The sequence below is a fragment of the Diceros bicornis genome, chromosome 8 (genome assembly GCF_020826845.1).
Source record: "Diceros bicornis minor isolate mBicDic1 chromosome 8, mDicBic1.mat.cur, whole genome shotgun sequence".
NCBI lineage: Eukaryota > Metazoa > Chordata > Mammalia > Perissodactyla > Rhinocerotidae > Diceros > Diceros bicornis.
In genome coordinates this window covers 11,651,823-11,677,500 of record NC_080747.1, presented here as the reverse complement: position 1 = coordinate 11,677,500, position 25,678 = coordinate 11,651,823, and the positions used below count along the sequence as shown (strand labels likewise).

At 34.5% G+C, this 25,678-nt stretch overlaps 1 protein-coding gene across 14 annotated transcripts in view; it reads right to left on the bottom strand.

The window, feature by feature from the left end:
- The window catches only part of CPEB2 (cytoplasmic polyadenylation element binding protein 2), a 67,312-nt gene that overhangs the window by 952 nt on the left and 40,682 nt on the right, over positions 1-25,678 (bottom strand). For all 14 annotated transcript variants that reach the window (XM_058546745.1, XM_058546747.1, XM_058546749.1 and 11 more), the window contains 6 exons: positions 17,548-17,718; positions 16,170-16,259; positions 11,404-11,522; positions 11,025-11,139; positions 8,271-8,452; positions 1-3,053 (listed from right to left, as the gene is read on the bottom strand). The exon at positions 1-3,053 is cut by the window's left edge and continues 952 nt beyond it. In XM_058546745.1, coding sequence (XP_058402728.1) covers positions 2,826-3,053; positions 8,271-8,452; positions 11,025-11,139; positions 11,404-11,522; positions 16,170-16,259; positions 17,548-17,718 — 905 coding nt within the window. In that variant the 3' untranslated portion in view covers positions 1-2,825. The remainder of the gene's footprint in view (positions 3,054-8,270; positions 8,453-11,024; positions 11,140-11,403; positions 11,523-16,169; positions 16,260-17,547; positions 17,719-25,678) is intronic.

The following is a 25,678-nucleotide window of genomic DNA, read 5'->3' as shown; positions in this document are numbered from 1 at the left end:
AGTGTTTTCCATACACAAATATATAAATGCTAAATGTTTCCTTCTTAACAAAAAGTGTGGATTTTTAAAGTATTTTTTTTCCTCCACAGTCATACTTTTGGGCAGCAATATGAACATTTAGGGAACACAAGTGAAGAAGCTTTGAAAATACAAAAATACAATCAAAATTAATAATTTTCTACAAAAATAGTAAAATAAATATGATCTGTAAATTAAAAAAACTCCAATACAGTGTTCAACAGTTAGAAAATAAGAATGTAGTACATAAAAGGCAAAAAAAAAAAAAAAAGAGGTAGGGGTGAGGAGGGGAAGGAATAAAATATTAGACTAACAAGCTTTAATTGTAGCAGAAATGAAGGTAAAACAAACCATACATTTCTGTCATTTTTACCCGTGGCAAAAAGGGTGTTCTATTACATTTCCCTTCATTCCCAATATTTATTTCTGTTTATGAAGGGAAAAGTGATTTCCAACATCTCCAATTATTTTCATTATATAATTTATTTTAGTGTTCATTATTTAATACATGAAAAGGCTCTTCAATTTTAAACATTAAGCAAAAATTATGAAAATAAAGTTAAAAAATCTGCGAAATTAAATATCTAAATAATTAACATTGCAAAACTACTGATTTCTTTTCTAAATTCCAAAAATTGAGGTATAGCAAAGGAGATGTCATCAGTCAAAAAAAGTGTGCCATAAAATAGCTGACTGTTGGAAAAATCTCTCATAGAGATATAAAAATAGTGCATAACAAATGTCAAATGGATCAAGGTTGGCAGGGTTAAGGTTAGAAAAGAATACTCCAAAAATCTGGAGGATCATGGTTAAGTAACAAATAGGGAACATTGACAAATAAATTAGTAAAAAGCTCTTCTGAAAACAGCATCAACTTTAAACATTAAAAACTTGAACCACAACCACAATAAAACAGCAGAGTTAGACATGAACCACATATTTTTACAGTACAAAAAAGCATACCATAGACAACCAATATTAAGATCAACACTTTGCTCATGTGAAGGATTGTCCCAAGGGGTTGCTATAAGGCAACACCCTTGTAATTTTCTCTCTTTAGAGTCAAGAATCTTAGTTCTGCATTTTTTAAAAACGTCTACCATTGTTGGGTGCTTTGCTTAGATTGCAGAGTAACTCTTACATTAAAATATAGGGGCTAGTTGCATTACAAATGCTCTAAAGAGAAAAAATATCACTAATGATATTCTAATAGTGTTCAGTACCAAGAGAAACTCATTAACTATTGCATGTTTCCATGCCACTTTCTCAAAAAAACTGCAAGCAAAGTCATTACCAAAATTCCTTCATCAAAATTTAAAAAAAAAAGCAATTCTTAACCATTAAGAACAACAATGTTCCATGCAACAGTGACCCCAGTTTAGACAAAAGACTTCAATATACATAGGTCAAACAGGTAAGCAAGTTTAAGCCAGATTTCACCATTGTCTTTAAGGTACAATTGAATTTTATGCAACTAGCCATCTGTATATTTCCCCATCTCCATTTTGACTTTACTTAGGTTTACTAAAGTTTTGCATTCTTCTATAAAGTTCATTTGTTTAAATATGGGCTTCTTGTGGGTCTTACATTTGGTGACTGGTTAGCAGTGTGCTGGCCATCTTTGGTTTATAAACGATGTCTTAACCATGAACTATCTATCAAAGGGGCTAAAATCAACGTTCTTTAAAATTCTAGTATTTTTCTTTTATTCAATCTTTTATCTATACTATATCACTGCACATGAATTAGAACCGCACATCACAAAATTGCACAGGGATTACAAATATTACATCCAGTCTGCATAAAATCGAATTCCACTACCGACCAGATCACAAAATGGCTGCACTCTCTAATCTAAAACTAATTTGCATATTGTACACATGTAGGACAATTTTTTTTAACTTGAAGTCACAATAATGCATGCAAGTTTGCTTTTTTTTTAAACAAATTTTATAATTTGTTCATGCTACCTAGATTCAAGAGAGCTTTTTTGAACATTTGCAATACCTCACCTCTTGTTAGTTAATAATTCTAGTGCATGCATATGGTGTATACAGGTAAGTAAACATGCATTTTTTTTTTTCACATTCTAAAACTATGGCAGTTTAGGCCATATTGTGCTGCCTGCATTTTATCTGCAATGCAGTGTGTCTCTAACGTTTTCAATCCCGTATTAATAGGTGGCATTTACACATAACACCTATATAGCAGCAAAGCTAATACAGCTTGTGATTAAAAATGTTTAAAAATAGCTAATAAATCAGATTATCTTGAGGTATTATTTCTTGCAAGTCAAAATGGAGAGCAAAAAAATCAACCCTAATTTTTAGTTTATGTATACACTGAAAATAGCAACAATAAAAATAAGCATTTGTAGCAGACATATTCCATCTTCACTATTATTTTGCTACCTTTGGTAAATTACTGGGGCAGATCTTAAAGTTAAAAACCCACGTTTAGAAATAAGTGCACGCTTCACCCACTATATAGCAGCAGACTTTTTGCCCCTACTCAAAACATTCTCATATCTAATTTTAACTTTACATATAAAAATAACTTGGAGAAAATACAAAAAAACATTTTATTTTAACATGAAAATATCACAAAAATTAGTAAGCCTGAGATGTAGGGTTTTGGTGAAAAACAAGAGGCTTGTAGTGTTTTGGCTGCTGATAAAGATGCATGTATTGATAGCTGGGGTGAAAGCAGAAGAATGCACTTATTTCTTCTGCATGTCAGTATCTTCAGACACAGTAAGCCACATGCACCCTTTCCTTCCTTGTTAAACAGAGGCCGGTTCGCTATTTTTAGTTCCAGCGGAAGTGGATCTGACGTGGGCGATCAGCACCTTCCTTTACCAATGGCTTATGGAACTCACGTCCTGCACGAGAGTGGATATTTGCCCAACAAAACTCACAGTAATACTGCAGGCAAGTGACATTGGCACAAAAAAAGGGAGCAAATTTTCCACCACAGCGTGCGCCCTGGCATTCATCACACATCTGGTCATCTAGCACATATGGCTTTACCTCCACCTAGAAAAAGAGAGAAAAACGTCTCATTAAGTCTACTTCAGAAATCATTTAAGTAATAATTTAAAATGTTCAGAAGGTGTTCTAGAGAAAAGGACCAGCATTAAATGTTGACAAAGTAGGCAGTTTCCCACGGAAATGGCTTTACCATACAGCAGGTTAAAAAAAAAGAAATCGTTTTTTTCTTGCACTAATTATCTTTTTTTTGTGTGTGTGTGTGAGGAAGATTAGCCCTGAGCTAACATCCATGCCAATCCTCCTCTTTTTGCTGAGGAAGACCAGCCCTAGGCTAACATCCCTGCCCATCTCCCTCTACCTTATACGGGACGCCGCCACAGCATGGCTTGACAAGCGGTGCGTCGGTGTGCCCCCGGGATCCGGGGATCCGAACCTTCGAACCCCGGGCCGCCAGCAGCGGAGCACATGAAATTAACAGCTACGCCACTGGGCCAGCCCCCTAATTATCTTTTTATATGATGTTTCGTGTTCATAACTGACTACGTGACTAAATGACTAATTAGCACTTTGGTAATTTTATTTTGATATGTTTTCTTCAGAGGAGTATAAACTGAGTGGTATTTACTATATTTTCCAAAGACAGAAAATACTTTTAAAAATTACACAAATCTAGTTGATTTACAAAACATTCTACCCTCACCTTTCATGAGGTAACATCTTTAAAACACCTGTGTGTTAATATTTTCAGAGGTGGAGGTGATTGTGAGTGAAAAAGACAAGGGCATGGAAAACAAATGGTTTTTATACCTTTTTTTCCTCATTCCAATACCACCTGTGAGATGGCGTAACCCTAACAGGCACTGATTATGGGAGCACTTCTCTACTGCAGGTGAGAGCCTATCCTGCTGGTAAATAATCAGCACAGACAAACCAGAACTGTGGACAATCTTATTAAGAGTATGTCAACACTTCTGTGAATTTATAAGACATAAAGTCAAAGTCCCACTGTGAAGTCCTGACTCAGTAGAAGACCTCAGACTCAAGTCAGCTCTGAACACTAAACCTCTTAACCTCAGTTTTCACATCTGTAAAATGAGAAGAATATTAGAACCTGCTTCACAGAGTCATGAGGATTAGATTATGCAAGTAAAAGCATTTAAGACAGTGCTCGGCACATGGTAAATACTCTGTAAATTAGTCTACCTACTGTTAGCTGCGATAGCCTTGCCTTCTCACTTGTAATAACTTTATGAACAAAAGGTGACTACCTTTGTCTGACTGAATAGTGCCAGGCAGCCTAAGATCTCAGCCTTTCCTGAGGAGAGGAGAGAAAATTGAGCATTTAAAGGGCTTGGTTTGACATAAACTAGCATTTGCCCAAGGTACAAAATAATGACCCAACAATTTCTATTCTGAATGTATTCTATTGAAATATTTCATGTGTGCAGAAAATGAACATACAAGGATATTTTCTGTGGCATCAACAAACTGGAAACAACCTACAAGTTGATGAAAAGAACTGTAAAGCAAACATTTGCCAGGAAGGTAATGGAATTTCATCATTTATATTTATATTTCATTGATTAGAGTTAGGATAAACATACTTTACACATATTGAACATTTTGCTTTTCTCAATTATCTGTATCTTTTGTATATTTTTCTGTTTTCTTTATACTTTACACATATTGAACATTTTGCTTTTCTCAATTATCTGTATCTTTTGTATATTTTTCTGTTTTCTTTTTTAAATTAATTTATAAGTTCTCTTTGACCATTAAGCATTTTTAACCTTTTTTCTATTGGCCATTGATTTTTTTTTTTTTTTGTGAGGAGATCAGCCCTGAGCTAACATCCGCCAATCCTCCTCTTTTTTTTTTTTGCCGAGGAAGACGGCCCTGGGCTAACATCCGTGCCCATCTTCCTCCACTTTATATGGGACGCCGCCACAGCATGGCTGCCAAAGCAGTGTGTCGGTGCACGCCCGGGATCCGAACCAGCGAACCCTGGGCCACCGCAGCGGAGCGCGCGCACCCAACCGCTTGCGCCACCGGGCCGGCCCGGCCATTGATTTTTAAAATGATCTTTGACACAAATTCTAAAATTTTTATGCTCAATCTTTCTCTTTTAATTTTTCCCTTTATGGATTCCATCTTGATTGCCAGGCTGCTATTTTTGATTCATTATTTTCATTATAACTATAATCAAGGAAGAGCATTACTATGACTAAAGAAGGTATCGAAGTAGCATGAGAATGACTAGATTTCATTTCACTAGATGATAAAGTGCGAACACCTAGTACCCAGTACCCAGCAGAATCTCTGCACAAAGTAGAAACTCTATAAAAATCTGAATAAATGTGGTACATTTACATATGCTTTCCAGATTTCTTTCTCATGGTTATTTTTTGCCTTTACTATAAGATTTTCAGCAAACTGAAGACAGCGTCTATGCTGTTTACTTCATTTCTATAATACTTCATAAAATGCCAGGTGTTCAGGAGTTACTTAATGTAAAACTGCTGAATAAAATTTTACAAATGCAATGCTTTCAATTATTTGTATTTTTAAATTCTAGATATTATTTTAGGAAGCTAATCTACTTAATTCAAAAGCATAGACTTCAAAGATGGAGACTAGATTTCAAACTTATGATTTTAGAATATAATCAAAACCTATTTGATTAATAATAATCTCTAACAATTAATTCTTGTATGTGTGAAAGGGAGTTTCATCAATTCTTCACCTATTCTTATTTTCTATTAGGATGTCTTTCCCTTTTCCACTTCAGAGAAACTATCTGTAATACTTTGTCACCTGGTTCATAACTAATGAAATAATTAATTGTCCAATTTGAAATATAACACAATTCACTTCAGTAACTACCAGAAGTTACAGTGAATTATATTACTCATGGACTAACATACAAAAATTATAACGAATTACACATTTTTGGTGATTGTGCTTCCCAGCTATCAGGGATATAGGAACTAAACTTCAAAGTGTTCATGAACCATGCCTGTAAGTCGAATAACAATTTATTTTTTTGCACGTGTGAGGAAGACTAGCTCTGAGCCAACATTCATTGCCAATGCTCTTCTTTTTGCTGAGGAAGATTGGCCCTGGGCTAACATCCATGCCCACCTTCCTCTACTTTACATGGGATGCCGCCACAGCATGGCCTGACAAGCGGTGCGTCGGTCCGTGCCCCGGATCCGAACCTGCGAACCCCGGGGCCGCCAAAGCAGAACGCGCTAACTTAACCACTGAGCCACCAGGCCGGCCCCCTCGAATAATCAATTTTAATCCTCCCCAAATAAGCATCTTGTGTATCTTTGGGTTATCAGGTATAAAATTAAACCTGTTTTTATGGTTTAACAACTATATTCATATTAGAGACATGAAAAGTATAAAGGTTAATGGTTTAATATTTTTTATATAAGCAACACTAGCAACTTGTAAAATATTTAGGGCTCAAATTATTTCAAGTAAAGTTCAAAATATACCTTAGTAGCACATATCTTAAAAAATAAACTTTTCTCTCAGATATTTCAATGACTTTTTAAAAAGGCATGTGTTTCTCAATTCACTTGCTCTGCATCTGAGTTGCTCTTTAAGAATCAATACTCTACCCCAAATAATTGGCCCTTCACTATCATTTTGGAAACAAAGAGGTATGAGTATGACACTGCAACCATTTTTTCCCTCTGCTTCTGCATATTAAACAACTACAATTATATGCAATGTAGATAACTTCCTCTGTGGCTGTAATGCCTCTCTGCAAAAGTAGAAGTTATTTAGACTAGATCAGTGGTCTAAAGCCTGGCTGCACAGTAGAATTGCCCGGGATGGGAGGTGGGCAGGGGGCGAGGGTCTCCTGCTGCCTCAGCTGTATCTCAGACAAATTACAGCAGAATCTCTGGGGTGGGACCCAGATGTTAAGATTTTTCTAAGTTCCCAGGTGACTTTAATGTGCAGCTGAGGTTGAAAACCACTGGATTAGAGGAATTCTAAGGTTCAAACCAGTTCAAAAATTTTCGTACGCATGTCTAAATAAAAGCAGAGCTCTTCCTTTTAGGTACTTTTTTGTTTTTTGCAACATTTTAAGTAACAATGCAAACAAAAAAGTCACTTGCATGTATGAACTGAACCTATGCTGTACTTTTATCTAAATGGGATGGTTTGGTAATTAAATGGACGACTACTTTTAGAATCCATAGTCTAGTCAATTGGTATTAGTTATCCAGCTCTCTTGCCCTCAAAGTAGTCTTTTAATGTACAAAGAGCCTCAGAGAAGTTATATCTATTAATTTGGATATAAAAAAGTCAATTTACCTCATATTCTCAGTATATCTCATCTGTACTATAAATGTAAACATGATTATTTTAGAATATTGCTTAGCTATATATAGGAACTATTCACAGATTTTAGTATGAAATAGATTTGTAAATGAACCATTGAGTTACATTCACTCCTTTTCCCTGTTTTAGATGGTAATCAGTACTAGGAACTATTCAACGTGATGACTTTCAGTTAACATTCATAGGACTTCCTAAAAGTTCTTACTGTGATGACCTAAACAATGCTACCAAAGAGTAAATGTTTTAAAGCTTAGGACAATTACTTTTTATAATTATTTTTATATTTAGTTTATTTGTAGATTTTATTTGTTTTTATATTTATTATTGTGTATATTTAGGGAAAGGAATATAACGTATTTTTATTTTAGACTTTATGATAAAGAAGAATAAATAACACTTAAAATAGCACCTAGTGCCAAGCTGTGTTCTAAGTGCTTCTCCATATGTGAATTCATTTAATCCTCAAAATAACTGTGAGAGAGAGACTATTATTGTTTTCCATTTTATAAGTGAGGAAAAAGAGGCATAAAGAGGATTGACTAGCTGAGGATTATAGAGCAAACGGTGGAAACAGGATCCCAAGCAGTTCGGCTCCAGGGTACTAGCTCTTAAAACAAGCTCTGCCTCCATGGTTAGAAAGACATTAAGGCCTTATTGGCCAACGAAAAAATCTGACATGCTTTTAAAATGACATTTATATTTTGTATATTGTACCTAAAGTTTAAAGTACATTCAAGAATTTTACATTTCAGGAATATTTTGATATAATATTCTTTAACTCAAAGAGTTAACGGAGTATAAAAATATACACAATATTTGAGTTACATTAACTCCGTAGGGTAGTAAGCTTTGGATTGGCACCTTATTATAGGACATTAAGTGATATCTCAATATGCAACTTACACGTTTATCAATATCACCATGCTGAAGCTGAACAAACCGAGCACTGATGGCAGCAATATAGCTCTGTTGATTGGAGAAAGCAACTCGACCAGCACCTTTTGGGTATTTTAGCTCAGGATCTGTGTCAATTCCTGCATAACAAACTCCACCATACAGCCGGTCCATGATCATAGCAAGTTCCACTTCAAAAGGAAAAGAAGTTCACATCAAATGTGAGAGAACACAGTAAATCAGCAACTTTTAAGTGTTTTTTTTAAAAAGTAAAGTCAACAGGATAAATAGTTCCATGCTCTTTTCTAAATCCAATCCTTCCACCTGTATACTAGATCCTATCTGCTCTCACTACAGAAGAATTACTTTGGCAGTTCTCCTCTCTCCTTTCTGTACCATTGGTTTCTCCCTCTACACTGGATCATTCTCAAGCGTACTATAATTTGTACCATCTTAAAAAAAACAAAAAAAATCTCTTAACCCTATTTCTCCCTCTCAGTGATTGCTTCATTTCTGTTCCCCTTTACAGCCAAACTGCTAAAAATTTTTTCCTGTACTCCCCAATCCCTCTCTTCCCATTCTTTGTTCAACCCTTTATAACCAGACTTTCACCCCATGACTCCACTTTAACTGCTCATGTCAAGGTCACCTTCCCCACTGCCAAGGAGAACAGTCAATCTACCTATAAGTAACACTGAACATAGTTAACCTCTTCCCTCTCCTTGAAATATTTTCTCCATCTGGCTTCATTACTCTACTAATTTTCCTCCTACCTCACTGTAATTTCTTTTTAGTCTTCCTTGCTAATTCCTCCTCAACTCCTCAACGTTAGAGTACCCTAAGTTTTGGTCCTCGGATTTCTCTCCACACTCATGGCTTTGGTGACTTCATCCCAGGTCATGGCTTTAAATACCATTTATCTGTCTTCAGCTGTCAAATTCCAATCTCCAGTCTGGGCCTCTCCCCTGGACTCCAGAAGTATTTATGCAACTGTCTACTGGACAACTCATTGATATTTAACACATACTACATCACTCAGTGTGTTCAAAATGGCATTCCTGATCCTCTGCCATCCCATTAAACCTGCTCCAGTGAGTTTTTGCTGACTCAGTAAGCAATGGAAAAGATGAAGTTGCCAAGTCAAATCTTTGGCTTTATCCTTTCCACTTTTCTTTTTCCCCCCACTGCACATGCAATCCTGTGAACTTGATTTTTAAGACACATCTAGAATCCAGTATGCTCACTTCCATCACTAACATCCTGTTCCAAGCTATCATTTTTCATCTGGATCATGGCAATAGCCTTATCTCTTTGCTTCTGATCCCTCTCCCATCCCCCAGTTTATTTTCAAAGTGTGATTCTCTTAAACAAATATATCAGATACCAATGGCTCAACTGAAATTTCTACTTGGGGGCTCTGGTGCCACAAACTTGCTTTCGGAACCAAGACCACAATCTTCCTTCCAACCTGCTCCTTCTCCAGTGTTCCTTATCTCAGTAAAAGGCACCACTATCTACCTCACAGCTTAAGATTGAAAGCTGAGTTTCAGCCTTTGTATTTACCTCGTAAATATCTGTGACATCTATTCATTTGGCTCTTTCACCACTACCACCACTAATCCAGGCCACCATTATCTGTCTCCTGGACTGCAATAATAGGCTCCTAGATTGGTCTACTCATATCTACTCTCAACCTGGCTCCCCCCTCCATGAGTCATTAGCTAAACTGATCTTTCAAAAATGCAAATATGATCAGGTCTCTCCTTTGCTTAAAAACTCTTCATTGGTTTCCTCTTGCTCTGAGGATAAATATCAAATTAGTTTATTAGACTTGTATGATCTGACTCCTATTTACTTTTTCAATGTCTTCTTTGTCTTTCCCCTCACTCTTTATACCCCTAGTCAGCCATTCTGGCCTTCTTTCAGTCCCTCCAATGCACTCTACTTCCCTCCACTGAAGATCTTTGATATGTTGTTCCCTTTGTCTGAAACACACTCCTCACAACCCCCCTGCCATCCCAACCCTACTCCTTCTGTTCAATCTTTATATGTCAGCTTAAATACAAGTATCTTTAAAATATCAGATGACATCACATTCTCTTGCTATGTGCTCTTCTATTCTCTATAGTCTTTTGTAGCAGTTATGTTCTGTTAAGTATTTACTTGTGTGAATGGTTCTTTAACATACATCTCCCATATTGGAAGAGGATGTTCTCAGTGATGGAAGGCACTAACACACTTCACAGGGTACATGGTATCATAAAACTTGCTTGTACAGTGGGCATTTATGTCTATAATTATGTTCCTATATGACATCTTTAAGTAGATCTCTGGTTCCTGGTTATTGACGAATAGAAATTTATTATTCACTTATCTAAGTGCTATTTAAAAAAAAAATCCATATTTCTTCTTCAGATATCAGAATCAACCCACATAAAATAAACAGACTCAAAATTCTCATATCTTAGAGATTACAACTTAAGAAGTGAGAAATATTTGAGTAGATTCTTCTTATAGAGTCTGCTTGGAGTTAGCTGTTAATACTGATAGATAAGTGCCCAATTCTCCAGGTACTTGATGGTTTCAAGAACAGTTCTCAGAATTTGTCTCAGAATTCTGTAATGAGCAACTATTGGAGCATGAGGAATCTGCCCCTTGCCGCCCAATAGTGCCATACACACAATAGCTATCAAATGTTTACTGAATTAATTCATATTTAAATTATTATTTTTTTTAAACAAAATTTGTTAACATTCTACTTACCAGCCCTTAATGGCCTAGGAACACCTCCAACAAAAATTGTTTTTCGAGGATCTAGAGGCTGAGAACCATCCATCACAAAATCACTATCACTTAAATTCCAAGGACGGATCTGAACCTAGGAAGAAAATGACATCACTATATTGGGTCTTATTCTCTTGATAGTTTATGCTGTTTTGTGCCAGTTAAATGGTGGTCCTGCTATTGTTCAAAATTTGGGATAGCTGGATTTGGAAACAAATGGTTATAATTTTTTATCTAGGTACTATAAATTACTTGAATTTTTAAAAACTGAACTCTTAACATGGTAGTTTAAAATTTTTTTGCACTAATAAGCATTTCAAAACAGTTTTTTACTAAAGCTCAAGTAGTATTTACTTACTGGTTTGTCCTTGATAGTAGGGCTGGAAACACACAGATATAGTTTTCCATCTTCTTCAATACAAGCATCAATTAGTGCCTGAACTGAGCTCTCCTCTTGAAAGAGAAGGAATGCATAGCCTGTAATAACCATTAAAAATGAGGTAATATGTCAAGGTAAGTGATTTCACTCCAAATTTAAGTACAGTTTAGAAAATACATGCTTTTGAAAAAGAAAAAAATACTATCAAATAGAATCAGAACCATTAAACTTTCTTTAGGAGAACACAATATCCTATGGAATACACACAAAAACAGATCCCCAGTAAATCAATTAGCTACTTTATATAGAGCACTTACTATCTGGTACTGTGCTAAGAGCTTTACATGAATCATTTCATTTGATCTCACAAAAAGTCTGTGAAACATTGTTCCCCATTTATCAAAATAAAAACTGAGGTGTCAGGTGGTTAAATTACTTGCTCAAAGTCAGTCACATAAGCAGGCAGTTGGTTGAGTAATTTCAAATCCAGGTCAGCCCCAAGGTCTTTCATGACACTGTCTTAAAGATTTGGCAGGATTAACCAGTTGAGCGTATCAGGAGCTGAGATTCCTACGAATGCCCTCAGGGTAAGACAAGCTCTAGAGCGTACTTCTGGACAGGAGCACACTTGGAAAGGGCCAGGAACGTTCATAAGTAGAGGGAAAATTCCCCAGTCAACCTGACAACTTCCAAATGATACTAAGAAAACTACTCTAGGGAGGTTGGAATGAAATGTGTTCCTTCAGAATGGGTCAGAACTTTTAAATCAAGTCTCAACTTGGATGAACAGCAGAACACTTTTTTCAAACAGTCTAGAGATTATGTATGGACTTTGGATCCAAGCTCTTGCTTAGATTTCTGTACCTGTGGGAAATATGCCCTTCTTCCTTTCATTGTGACAACTAATTGTCAATCTTTAATCAAAAATCATGTACCCAGCAGGCAGAATGACTTCATTATAAAAAGATGACATCAAAATTTACATTTCAAGTTTAATATTTTGTGACTATACCCGCAGCTGATAACTATAAATGACCTCAAAGTACCTCTTTTCCTTGACAAGATTTCTATGCAAACAAACTAGAACATTGTAATCTAGTGCCAATATGAAGTCATCAAGCAGGCCATGCAGGTCTGCTCCATCATGCAATGGGAAGTGTGAAGTCATGTTTTATGTAAACCTCGAAAAACACAGTTTATTGCCAACAATGGCTTTTATTGCCACAAAAGTCTGATGTGATACAAAAGTACTTCATTTTAATAAAATTATCAGATTGCATAAATAAGCCATCAAACAAACTTACACAAATAGAAACTTCTGAAGGTATGATCATTCAAGATTAAAAAAACACATCTTAGACCTTTTTAATTGCTAGAAACAATTTAAATGTGCTTGAAAAATAAATGAAGACTGGTTTTCTTTAAGTGAAGCCTTTAATTTTGATACAAGGTAAGGATTTGAAAGCTATAACTGCTTTGTAATAATTGAGGGGATATAAGACCAATTTTCTAAAATAGTATTTTGAATTCAATATTTTTAATGTCGTTAAAGTTGTGATGTTAATTTTTTTTTTTTTGTGAGGAGATCAGCCCTGTGCTAACATCTGCCAATCCTCCTCTTTTTTTTGCCGAGGAAGACGGCCCTGGGCTAACATCCGTGCCCATCCTCCTCCACTTTATATGGGACGCCGCCACAGCATGGCTTGCCAAAGCAGTGCGTCGGTGCGCGCCCGGGATCTGAACCAGCGAACTCCGGGCCGCCGCAGCGGAGCGCGCACACCCAACCGCTTGCGCCACCGGGCCGGCCCCTGTGATATTAATTTTCGATATTAATATTTTAATGTTGCTTAATTAACTTTAAATTCAACATTTTTAATTGCTTAATTATTTCTGTGATTATTAGGGAAGAAATGTTTATATCACAAAAATTAATTAGGCAACATGGCAGGTAAATTATGATCTAGCTAAGGTAAGCCATTAATTATTAAAATACTGTGACCAAAAACATCATCTAATAGTTCCTTAGAATTTATTAGAACCAGCTAATATTCACATAGGGTGCACCTCATTCACTGCAGAGGGCACATATGTACATGTGTGGCTCAGTATCCAAGGGCTCAAGTCACTGCCTTAATTACAAGGTAGCTACACCAACTGGGTGCTTCTATACTAGTGTTTTCCCAACCATGGAAAATGGTGAATTGCAGCGATGACAAAAATGCTTGACAGTATAAGGTTTGGAAACACTGGTCTTTGGCAATGGCTACAATTAACTATAATTGTACCAAAAAAAACTATCATTTGCCAGTGCTAATTTTTTTGTTTTTGTTCCAGTTTGAGAAAATAAACTAACCACCACCACAAAAACCACAAAGACAACAACAATGGCAACAACATCAACAAAGACAGCAACTATTCTGTTTCATTAAATTTATGCAACCCATCTTTCTAGGCTAAGGGTCCACCATCCCCTTATATGAACAAAAAGCTCATGCAAAAAATGTGTATCTGTCTCCACACAAACCCATTCTAATTCCTTTCTAAAATTATATTTCAAATCCTGCCTGGAATTCTGTTCAACTCCTTTTTATCTATCTAAATTGCACAGTACCTTTTAGATTTAGTTCAAAACTTCTCAGCGAAGCTTTCCTCATCTACTTCAGGTCAGAGTAATTTCTCTATCCAATAGTATTTATAGTTATTTATATTATCTATTAGGCAATTATCAATCCATGAATTACTGAGAATACAAAGATGAGTAAAGACACAGTCTTACAGACTATTGGAAGAATTTGACATTAATAAAAAATCACATATTGTAAAGTTGTAAAAATGTAATACTGCAACTGTGACAAGTGCTATGAAAGAGACAGCAGAGCTAGGGAAGCTGACAAACAGGAGAATTTGACCTCATTAGGTGGGTCCTGAAAGTTTCCCTTAAGCAACTGATACTTAAGCTAAGTAGAGAATATACAGATGAAAAGACAGGGGAAGAGCCTTCAGGCTGACGGAATACCATACACAAAACCCCTAAGGCAGGAGACAGCAAGGCCCGTTTTCAGAATCAGAAGGAAACAAGAAGCAACAGTGGAAGAAACTAGGGATATGGGGGCTGGGGCAGGGAGGAGGCGGGCGGGGCACATGCATTTTTGCCTTTACCCTAACAATAACAGAACCACAGAAGGGTTTTAAGCAGGGGGCAAAGAGTAACACCATCAGATGAGCTTTCGGAAATTACTCAAGCTGTACTGTGAGAGAAAAAAGGGAGAGAGCCAGAGATGGGGACAGACTAGTCATGAGGCTGAAGTAGTCCAGGCAAGGGATGACGGTAACTTAGGCAGGAACATTAGAAACTAATAGGTATTTTTATTGAACACTCAATAAAATAAACTTTATAAAGGGACAAAAGAGTAAAACTGTGGACAATAACAGATTAAAACTAAGCTAACAAATGAACATCTATATTTTCTCTCTAAACTATCGATTCGGGACCTCGAAGATGGTAAACTCCAAAATCGGATGAAAATTTAGAGTACATAGAGAGGAGTCCATAGCTTTAATCAGATTCTGATAGAGGCCTGGGATCCAGAATCCCTGCTCAAAAGATGTTCTTGATTCCATAAGTATAAGATCTAAAGTTATAAAAAAAAAAAAATCACTGCATTATTTCATTTCTCTAAAAAACTACATGAACTAGTAATGGAGGTTCTATAATTCTCAATGGCAAATAGTGGAGATGGCCCATATAATTCATCACCAGAAACCTTTAACAGTTTTTGTGTGCCAATAACTATTCTAACATGTTTCCTTTCCCAGAACCAAAATCATACCATTTAACAGATCTATTGGAGTCTTTTTTCTAGGTTTGAAAATTCACTCAGCCATGAGACTAACAGTGTGTCTTGTTTTTTCTAAAATTATATTTCAACGATGTTCAAAGAAAAGCCTTAGTTTTTCAACCTCCCCCTTTCTTTTACTCACTTCAGAGAATCTGCCATTAGCAATCTGACTGGATTCATATTCAATTCTCTCCCCTCACCTCCCCTGCTCACTGTGGGCAGGGGATACTTCCTCTTCCTACTGGTCTTGCTTTGCTCAAATGAATGTGAGCATGAGTTGTGATTCTTGTACTATGGTGACCAGCCATAGGAGTATCCTAGCAACAAGTTACTAATACAACTAGGTATCCTCTTCACATCTTATCTCTTTATGCATTTGAGGGTTTTTTGACCAGTCACTTTCTACTCTACCTAATCCACCGACAGAGTTAATACTGCTCTGTTGTTATCTGCTATTATCTGGAACACTTACGTAAATCTTGCAATATTTAAACTATTCATAGGTTTATATTTTATTCTCACTTTACATAGATCTTAATTTCACTGAGTAGAGAGGCACTTTTTTATATGTCTGTACCCAAGTTACTTTGAATGATGCTTTAGACAGAGAAAATACTCAAACATTTGTTGATTTGGGTCTTTGAAATCACCATCAAATCATTACAGAGAGCACACGGCAAGTCTCTTATGATTCCTGACTGGCTTAAAGTGAAACTGGAATAGTTCCCAGGTCCATTTTGCCTCACTTGACACATGCTACCAGCCTCCACAGATTACTCTATTAGTTTTTATATAAAGATGTGATGATATTCAATTCTAAAAGAAAAGAAAACAAAGTAACTGATATTGTCTCTTTTGCTCTCATATAACTGATTCCCTAGCAAATATTACAATAAAAACTCTTACCTTTTGGTGGAAAATAGGACTTGCTTTCTGCTTTATGAGGCCAATCTACTACCAAAGGCCCAAATCTTCTGAAGCTGGCAGTAATTTCATCTTAAGAAAGTACAATAATATGCATTAGGAATTAGTTTTAATGATTCATTCTAAAACAATCCCATATTTTATAAGATTTAATATTTAAGAGTGCCAAATAATCTAAGATAAACTAGAATATGAACACTGGACACATGTCTAATATCTTTATTAAAAGAATATATAAAAATAAATAGCTATTTTAGTCAAAATAAATTCATTTTTAAGCAGCACATTGGCCAGAATAATTACTTCAGTGTGAGTTTTAAAATTTTATGAAACACTGTATGCATACTAATGGATTTATAGTATACCAAACCATAAATATCACTGGCTTGAAAAACATGCCAACATCATATCAAGTTAAATAAAGAGATTCATTACTGCTTGACAAGTAAAATCTTATAGGAAAAAAAAAAGGTCTGCTGAAACAAGATGTGAAAAGCTATAGTACTTTGAAAATATATTAGGGTCTGACAGTAGGTGGACACATGCCAGGTAGCTTCACTGAAGCACATATAGGTCAAATCCACCACTATGTTCTAGGTTATTTCATCACATAGAAACCTGATTAATACTTAGAATAAGTTTGTGGATATTTGAATCATAACTGAAAAACTTCCCAAAATATAGCAATATCTTATCTATTAGTTGTGAACGAGAGTGGCAGATTTCCCACACCCTCACAAACATTAGATGATTTCAGTATTTTTAATCTTTTTCTTTCGTTATTATTACACACGATCGTTTTGACATATGTTTACTAGCCTTTGTATAACCTGAATTTCCTGGTTATGTTCTGTTTCCATTACTCTTTTGGGTTTTATAGCCTCTTTCTTACCTGTTTCTAAGAGCACATTTATCTTTAAAGAAATTATACTTTTGACTGTTATGTATTGCAGGTAGTATTTCATGGTGGGTACCTTTATTTTACTATGTGTGTGCATGTGTTACAATCATTTAAGGCTTTAAGTTTTATACAGACATATAAAACAAAAAGTTTTATATATTTCAATATGTTCTACATTTAAAAATATAAGTGGGATATGACCCAGGGTATAAAAATCTTATTTACAAAAAATGCTTACAGTAACAACATGCATTGCAACATACAAAGTAAAGAAACAAACATTAAACAAGTTATTTGTTTGATTACTTACATATTTCAACAGGTTACAAAATATTTAAACAGAGATGGATATCTGCTCTAACTGAAAATCTCCAAAGGCAAAAAATTTCATACCATCTTTCACATTATATGTCACGTTTTGTTTTTTGGTTTTTTTCAAAGTCCAAATTGTCACCTTACCCTCATCAATATCTGGAGGAAGACCACCAACAAAAACTTTTCGAGAGAAGCGTTCTATTCGCTCTCCATTTTGATGAGCTGAGTAACATGTGGGTGAATTTAAAACACCAACTTGATCATTATGACCATCATCCAGCAAGCCATCATCTATTGGAAAGAGGGAAGAACGACCTAAAATATAAGAACAAATATAACTTAAATCTCAGATCTAAGAAAATAATTAATTAAAGTCAAGCATAAAAACAGCAATGACAAATTCAAAGGCTTAAAAAATTGAAGGTGACACAGGCATAAGAAAAGATCAAGGTAAATTCAGATAGTTTAAAGCTTTAATTACTTGGATTTGAGAGAGCAGCAGTCTGAAGAATGACTTAGAAATAAACATAGTCATATGACAACAATTATACCACAAAAACTAGATTGCTTCAATTTTTTATGGAAAGCAGCAAGAATCTGATGTATGGGGATGGTTAGACTGAATGAGTAACAGGAGAAACCTTTTAGAAATTGGTGGCAGAAAGGAAACGGCACAGACTAAATAGATAAGAGGATATAATAAAAAACCACTTGCAGATTGCAGTCAGTAAGGACAAAGGTAACAAGTAATACTTGCATATAAGGTCTTGGATTAATTTATTACACATGTGCTGATTATATGAAAGGGTAGACAAGGCTTCTGCACATGTGCAAAGCAGAAAAAGGCATCCCCTCTAGGACTTTAGTCCTCATCTGAGCCACCCTTCAGGGGTGCACCCTTGTATAAGGCACATCCTGTACAATCTCTGCAGTACTCCTGATGCTAGACTCTGTAGGGATCAAAAATATAAAACAATCTAATAAAATATAGTGTTCTGCTCTCAAGAAACACACATTTAGAAAAGATAAAATCTATACACTTAACTGTGGCACACATCCATAAGGAAGCTTCAAAGTGCTGCAGAGGAAGTGTGCTGGAGGAAGGGAGTAGTCTGGCTAATAAATGCATAATTTCTTAAATTCCCAACTGAAACTGGATAGCATTTGTGGTAAAAAGAGAAAGGCAGTGGTACTTACCGAGGGTATTAGAAAGGGTAGGATATTTATAAGTAGAAATATTTGTAAAAACATGGTTTTGAGTAAATTTTTCAAATGGAAGGAAAAACAGAAGAGAAAGCAGGAAAAAATGAATTTATTTAAGAAATAGGGAGTAGTTAAGGTTGGCTGAAACATGTTGGAAACATGTTGGAAACAAGGGGAATAAAAGCGACAAAAGTGCTTTGAGGCTAGCCAGAATACTTAGCCTTGAATGCTAGGCTAAAGGAGACATTTTATTTAATAGGTGATGAACAAAAAACAACTGGATACAGGGATTCAAGAAAGATTATAACTTTTCTCGTGTTTTAGGAAGACATATCTTAGCAAATACGGTTAAGATGGTTGGAAATGAGAAGATGAGAAGTTCTTCAAAAAATTCGGGGAGGATGACAGTGGAGGTAACTATAGCAGTAGGAAGTAGACGGGAAGCAAAGTAGAGAAAGAGAACGGAAAGGAGGAGCCAGAAGGTTTTAGAATCTTTAACTAAATACATGGACAATAAAGACCAGAAACTGGCACAAGCAAGGGAAATATATTTTAGATATGGGAAGTTTCATATGCTGACAGGCTGTTCAGAAGTAAATGTATGGTAGGAGGTTGCAAATGGAGTAGAGAAAGGAAATAAGTCACATTTCCAAGAATATAAATTGAAGTCAACTCCACAGAGGTGATAGTTCAAGGTTCCTTGTGATATCACTGGTAAAAACTCCAAAGAGAAATGAGGAGGACAGTTCTTTGGGAAACTTACCAGGAAGAAATGGAACATTCGAGGAGGTTGAGAAAACAAACAGTGGTAAGAAAAGTAAGAGAGAGGCTGAAATATTATTGTGACAGAGCGCCAAAGAAAACTAATGTAATACAGGAAAAAAAGAGCAATCAAGTAACAATGTAAGATGTTAAGATAACGATTTAAAAAAATGACAACTGTGTTATAAAGACAGGTGTGATCTTTGAAGGTAGCAGTTTTAAGTAAAGTTGGGTGGGAGTCACACTGCATATAGAGTTTTGTAAAGTAGGGACATCAAAGGAAGATGATTCTTTAGAACTTTATTAGAGAAGGAAAAAAAGAAAATAATAATGTAGACAAGTTGTTTTCCTTTCAAGATGGAGTGAAGGATTTTTTTTTGGATGAAGAGACAATCAATGCCTACAATCTTTAACATGTGCCTTAATATATACAAGTAATAAATATTCAATATAAGATGTCATTAAATATTATCTTGAAAAATATGACACATAAAAATGAAAGTAATATAAAAAAAGAAAATCTGAAACGTGATGGCCTGCATAGAATGGAGGTTGGGGTGAGAAACAGGGGGGCTACATGTCTGTGAATTACAGCTAGCTGGATGTTAGAAATAAGAATTGGAAGTTTATAAGACCAAAAAGAGGGAGAAAGATCATATCTGGTATAGGAAACAGGAATTATTCTACGGACTCAAATTCAATTTAAAAAGATGTTCTGAAAGATATTCATGTTCACTGAGTAACTTTGTGAATATTAATTTAACTTTCTCAATACCTTTGCTATCAGAAATAAGGACCAATGAAAAACAAACGTCAACACTCTTGGCGATCTTCAAAATGAAACTATTTTACTTAACAAAATGAACCTCATCAAGATCCACTAAAAATAATATTAATTGTAAATAACTGGTTCAACTTTCTAAGACTGGACTTTAAGTAAATAATTCTATGTTTAAAAAGGAATAAGATGAGGCAGAGAAATAACATGCATACTAACTAGGTTTTGATAAAAAACGACAATTCCAAATTTTATATTTATATCCGATATGCCAACACTTTGAAAATTATTTCACTTTAAAGTGCACTAACACAACACAAATTTTACAGTTCCATATATACAATAAACGAAGTCTTTCTAATAGATTTTTATCTTGAAAAAAAAAATAGATCATAAATACTTAGGGTCTAAATAGAAATACTGAATTCAGTGACAAAGGAAATCACTATATAACCAATGTCAGAAAGAGAGGGACCCAAAAATGACAAACTTTTTATGTTAACTTTAATATTGTAAGTATATTCATACTATCATTACATTTTAACAATTATTCTACATTACAAACTATAATAATGTTCTAACTATAATAAATAAAATATTACAGTTAGTAGAACTACAAAAATCTATAATCTGTATGTCTAAAATCTATTAACTAAAGTTCAGCTGAACAAAGGATGTAACGGAAAGGCTAAGAACCTATCACACACTAGCCATACCAACAAGAATCTTCACTGCTGGAAAGTCATGACCACTTTCTTTCTATAAGCCATAAAAGCTACAAATATTCATTTAAAATAGGAGTTAACTGAGTATACTGCATCAACAAAAATACTACTTTTTACCTTGCCAATTATGCCTCCCTATAACCCAAATTAATAGGATTATAAAAGAACCATTAAATAATTATGTCTTTCATGTACAGTATACTTTAAACATGCTTTCTACGAATGATACACACATATATTTAGTGCATGAAAATAACTGGCAATAAAGGTAAAATTATATGTGCTGAGAGAAGTAGAATTTGATTATAAAATGATTTGGAATAAAGTATTTACAACAGTCTTCAACCAAAATTAAATTACCTTTCCCCTTTTTTGCTATGAAATTAGGATATATTTTCAGGTCTTTACACCTCAAAAGAAGGAAACTGAATGAGAATGAAAACACAAAATCTGTGGGATGTAGCAAAAGCTACGTACTTAGAGGAGAATTTCCATACTTAGAGGAAAATTTATAGTTTTAATTGCATATTAAAAAACAAGAAATGCTTAAAATAAATAATCCAAGTCTCTGCCACAAAAAGGTAGAAAAAGAATAGCAAATTAAATACAAAGAGAGTAGGATGAAGGAAATAAAAAAACTAAAATCAATGACATAGAAAACAGAGACTAACATAAAAGAAAATAAAGCCAAAAGTTGGCTCTTTGAAAACTTATAAAATCGATATACCACTAGGCAAAGTTCATCAAGGAAAAAAGAAAACTCAAATTACCAATACTAAGTATGAAAAAGGGGACATCAATCAACACAGAACCCAAGGACATTAAAAGGCTCAACTTCCTAACTGGTTTTGCAACCCTGACACTAAACCTTGACAAGAACATTAGAAGAAAAGAAAACTATATACCAATATCCCTCATGAACACAGAGACCAAAATCCTAAAGGAAATATTGACAGATTGAATCCAGAAATATATAAAAAATTAAAATACATCATGATTAAGTGGGGTTCACCCCAGGAACGTAAGATTGATTGACATTTGAAAATCGATTACTGTAATTCACCACATTAACAGCAGGAAATAGAAATACTATACAACCCTTTCCACAGATGTAGGAAATGCATCTAATAAAACTCAACAGCCATTCATGATTAAAAAAAAAACTCTCAGCAAACTAGGAATAGGCATGAATTTCCTCAATCTGATAAAACAGCAGTAAAAATCCAGAGTTCACATCTTTAATGAGAAACTATCAAATGCTTTGGAAGGATGTTCACTCTCACTATTTCTATGCAACATTATGCTAGAGGTAGAACAGTGCAGTAAGATGAGAAAAATAAAGTCTTAAATATTCTCAAGGGAAAAAGTAAAACTGTTCTTATTTGCTAAGAAAATGATTGTATATGGAAAATTTAAAAGAATCAAACTACTAGAAATAATTGCATTTAGCTAGGGAACAAATGCAAAGTCAACTCACAAAAATCAATTTATTTCTAAATGACATTAATAAACAATTGGGAAAAAATTAAAAATATTGCCATTCCTGTGTCATCAAAACTCATCAAATACCTAGGAATAAATTTTGCAAAAGATATGCAAGACTTCTACATTGAAAATGCCAAAAATTTGCTGAGAAATTTTAAAAGACTGAAATAAATGGATAGAAAGGAGAAATCAACATGTGAGATGTAAATTCTCTCCAAATTATCTTATCTATTGATTTAATACAACCTCATTCAAAATCCCATCACATTTTGTCTTCTAGAAATTCATAAGCAAGTTCTGAAATTTATGGTAAATCAAAGGACTCAGAACAGTCAAAAAAAAAAAAATCACATAAAAGAACAAAGTTGGAAGATTTATACTACCAGATTTCAAGACTTAATAGTTAGCTACTAGGCTATTAAGACTGTGACAATGATGTTAAGATAGACAAATAGATAAATGGAACAAAACAGAGTCCAGAAATAGACTCACATATACAGTCACTTGATGTTTTTTAAAGGTATCAATGCAGTTCAATGTGCAAAGGAAGATTTTATTCAATAATTTGTGGTGGAGCAATGGATATCCAGTTGGAGGGGGGGAAGAAAAGAACCTTGAACTCTATTTTCACATGATATACAAAAATAAATTCGAGAAGGGTCATAGATTTAAATGTGGAAGCTAAAACAATAAAGCTTCTAGAATTTCTTCATGATATTTAGGGATAGGCAATAATTTCGTAGGACCAAGAGACACTAATGATGAAAGAAAACAACTGATGTTCCAACAATATTAAATATTTTGCCGCTTATCAAAAGATAGTAAAATAATAAAGTGAAAAGACAAGGAACTACTAGAAAATATGACAAAAATATATAAAGAACTCCCATAAATGAAGACAAACAACACAATTAAAAATGGACACAAGACTTATACTGGCACTTCACAAAAAAAATATAATGGAATTGGTTACAAGGATATAAAAAGGTGCTTCAACATCATCCTTAGTCATCAGGAAGATGTAGATTAGAACCATAATAAGATGCCATTTCTATACCTATCAGAAGGATAAAATTAAAAGGCTAACAATCCCAAGTCAGTCTCATACTCTGTTGGAGTATAAAACTGGTGATCTACTTGGTAGCTTCTAATAAAGTTAAATATACACTTAGTCTATGAACCAGCAATTCCACTCTTGGTTATACATCCAACAGAAACGAGTGCTTGTGCCCACACACACACTCACACACGAAAGAAAAAGGATACAAAAATGTTCACGATAGTTTTATTCATAACAGACCCCAAATGGAAAACAACTCAAATGTCTATCAATAGGGAAATGAATAAACAAATTGTGGTATATTCATACAATGATTCTATTCACCAGTAAAAAAGAAATAACTACTGATAGTAATTTCTCTTTTATACAATTTCTATAAAAAGAAACAGTCATCTTAAATTTCTCTTTAACTTGAGACTGAACTTCATAAATATCTAAAAGTACTTACAAAATTTTAAAATGTTTTCTTCTTTTAAAAGCAGAGCTCATATGGTTGTTCTTAAGACTCTTACCACAAAAATTAGAAGTGTTTTTATTTCTCCAGATAAATAATCTTAAAGATGAGATTTCCACGCTGTTAAAATCAGCAACAAACTCTAAGGATACTGATTAGCAAGCCCTATAGTAAAAATGATTTTAAACTGCAATTAGAGTTGCATTGTTTGAAGTGGTAGGTTTCTTTTTCTGTCTATTTTAGAAATTATCACTTGATCTTGACACCAAACACTTCATTTATATCCTCTAGCTATTGTTATGAAATAAACTCAATTCAAAATTCTTGACCATACTACAAGGTAACAATGAAGAATTGTTACATAAAAATGCTACTTCAGTGATTCAGACTTCAAATGTATATACATGCACACAGGTATGTATGTAATATGTACACATACATACACACACACACACACATGTATATAACATACACACATACAAATGAAAGGTAAATTAAAGTTTTGTAATGGGAAACAGTACAAATAGAAAATATGAGAATTAATACAATGCAATATGAGATTAGTTATAACCAAGATTAGAGTGAGAGTCTAACTAAGGGTTCTTCAAGAGATTTACAAAGAGTAGGATAGTTTTAGACAGAAAAGGGTAGAGGAGAAAAGAGAGGGAAAAAGCTCCATAAGTAGAAGATATGTGTTTGAGCAAAAGCACAGAAACATTCCAAAGGCCATATCAAGGTAAAATATAGAAAACCGGAGACATCAGTAACTATGTGCTCAAAAGCCCTACTTACAAATGCAAGTAAAATAGCTTACACTAAGTTAGCCAACTAAAACGTACAATAAAAATTTTAAAGGTACAATAGTAGTTATGATAAAGATTATAGAGAAAGTAATAAGAGATGAAAGAGCAAAAAAGAAATAAACAAAATTGCCCAATCACTGCCAATGAAACAGTATGAGATGGCTTCCATGTTGCAAGGGTTCTTTAATAGGTCACCAAGATCCTTCTAACATGAAGGCAACATTATAGGATATATGTTCCTATAACAGAACTAAAAATATACCTTCTCCAAAAGCAGAAAATTGCCAAAGCTTTTGCAGTGACGAACACAGCAACCACCACAAATATGAGCCTAATTTATTATGGATAACCATGATTTGAATTACTCATTTCAAAATGTTTTTACAAAGGATTAGAGAATGCATGGGACTTTTCTACATTCCTATAAAAACTGTTGCTCTATACAATAATAAAAACTATATTATGAGTTTCCTAAACTGAAGATGGAGCTAAAGGTTAAACTACGACTATATTGCTTGGGTGACAGACTGAAGGTTATCCTCTAATACCCGGTCTCCCGGTGTGTGTAGATGTACGTGCAGCACACAAGTATGCAGTTAGAGAAGTTAGGGGTAATCACTAACTCTGATTCCAGTGGCTGTGCTAATATGCCCAAACATTAATAATTATACTGACTTTTCAGATTTTAGGCTTATTCTGGAAGCCCAGAATAAAGACATTTCCCAACATATCAATGGGGGGAGGCAGGAAAGGAAAAGAAAACATTTGCACAAAATGAGTCAATTTATGGCTTGAATCTAAGCATGGTTCTTTGATCTCAATTTGTTATCCTGTACTTCTATTTATTTCGTGTTGTTCTAAAAATAAAAAGAAACACAAAACAAACCACTATAAATTAAGGATGAATATGAATATTCTTCCCATCTTCTAAGATCCTAGCAGCTACTCTATTGAAGTAGATAATCCACCAATGTGATGGAATGATTTTTATATAATATGCAAGGA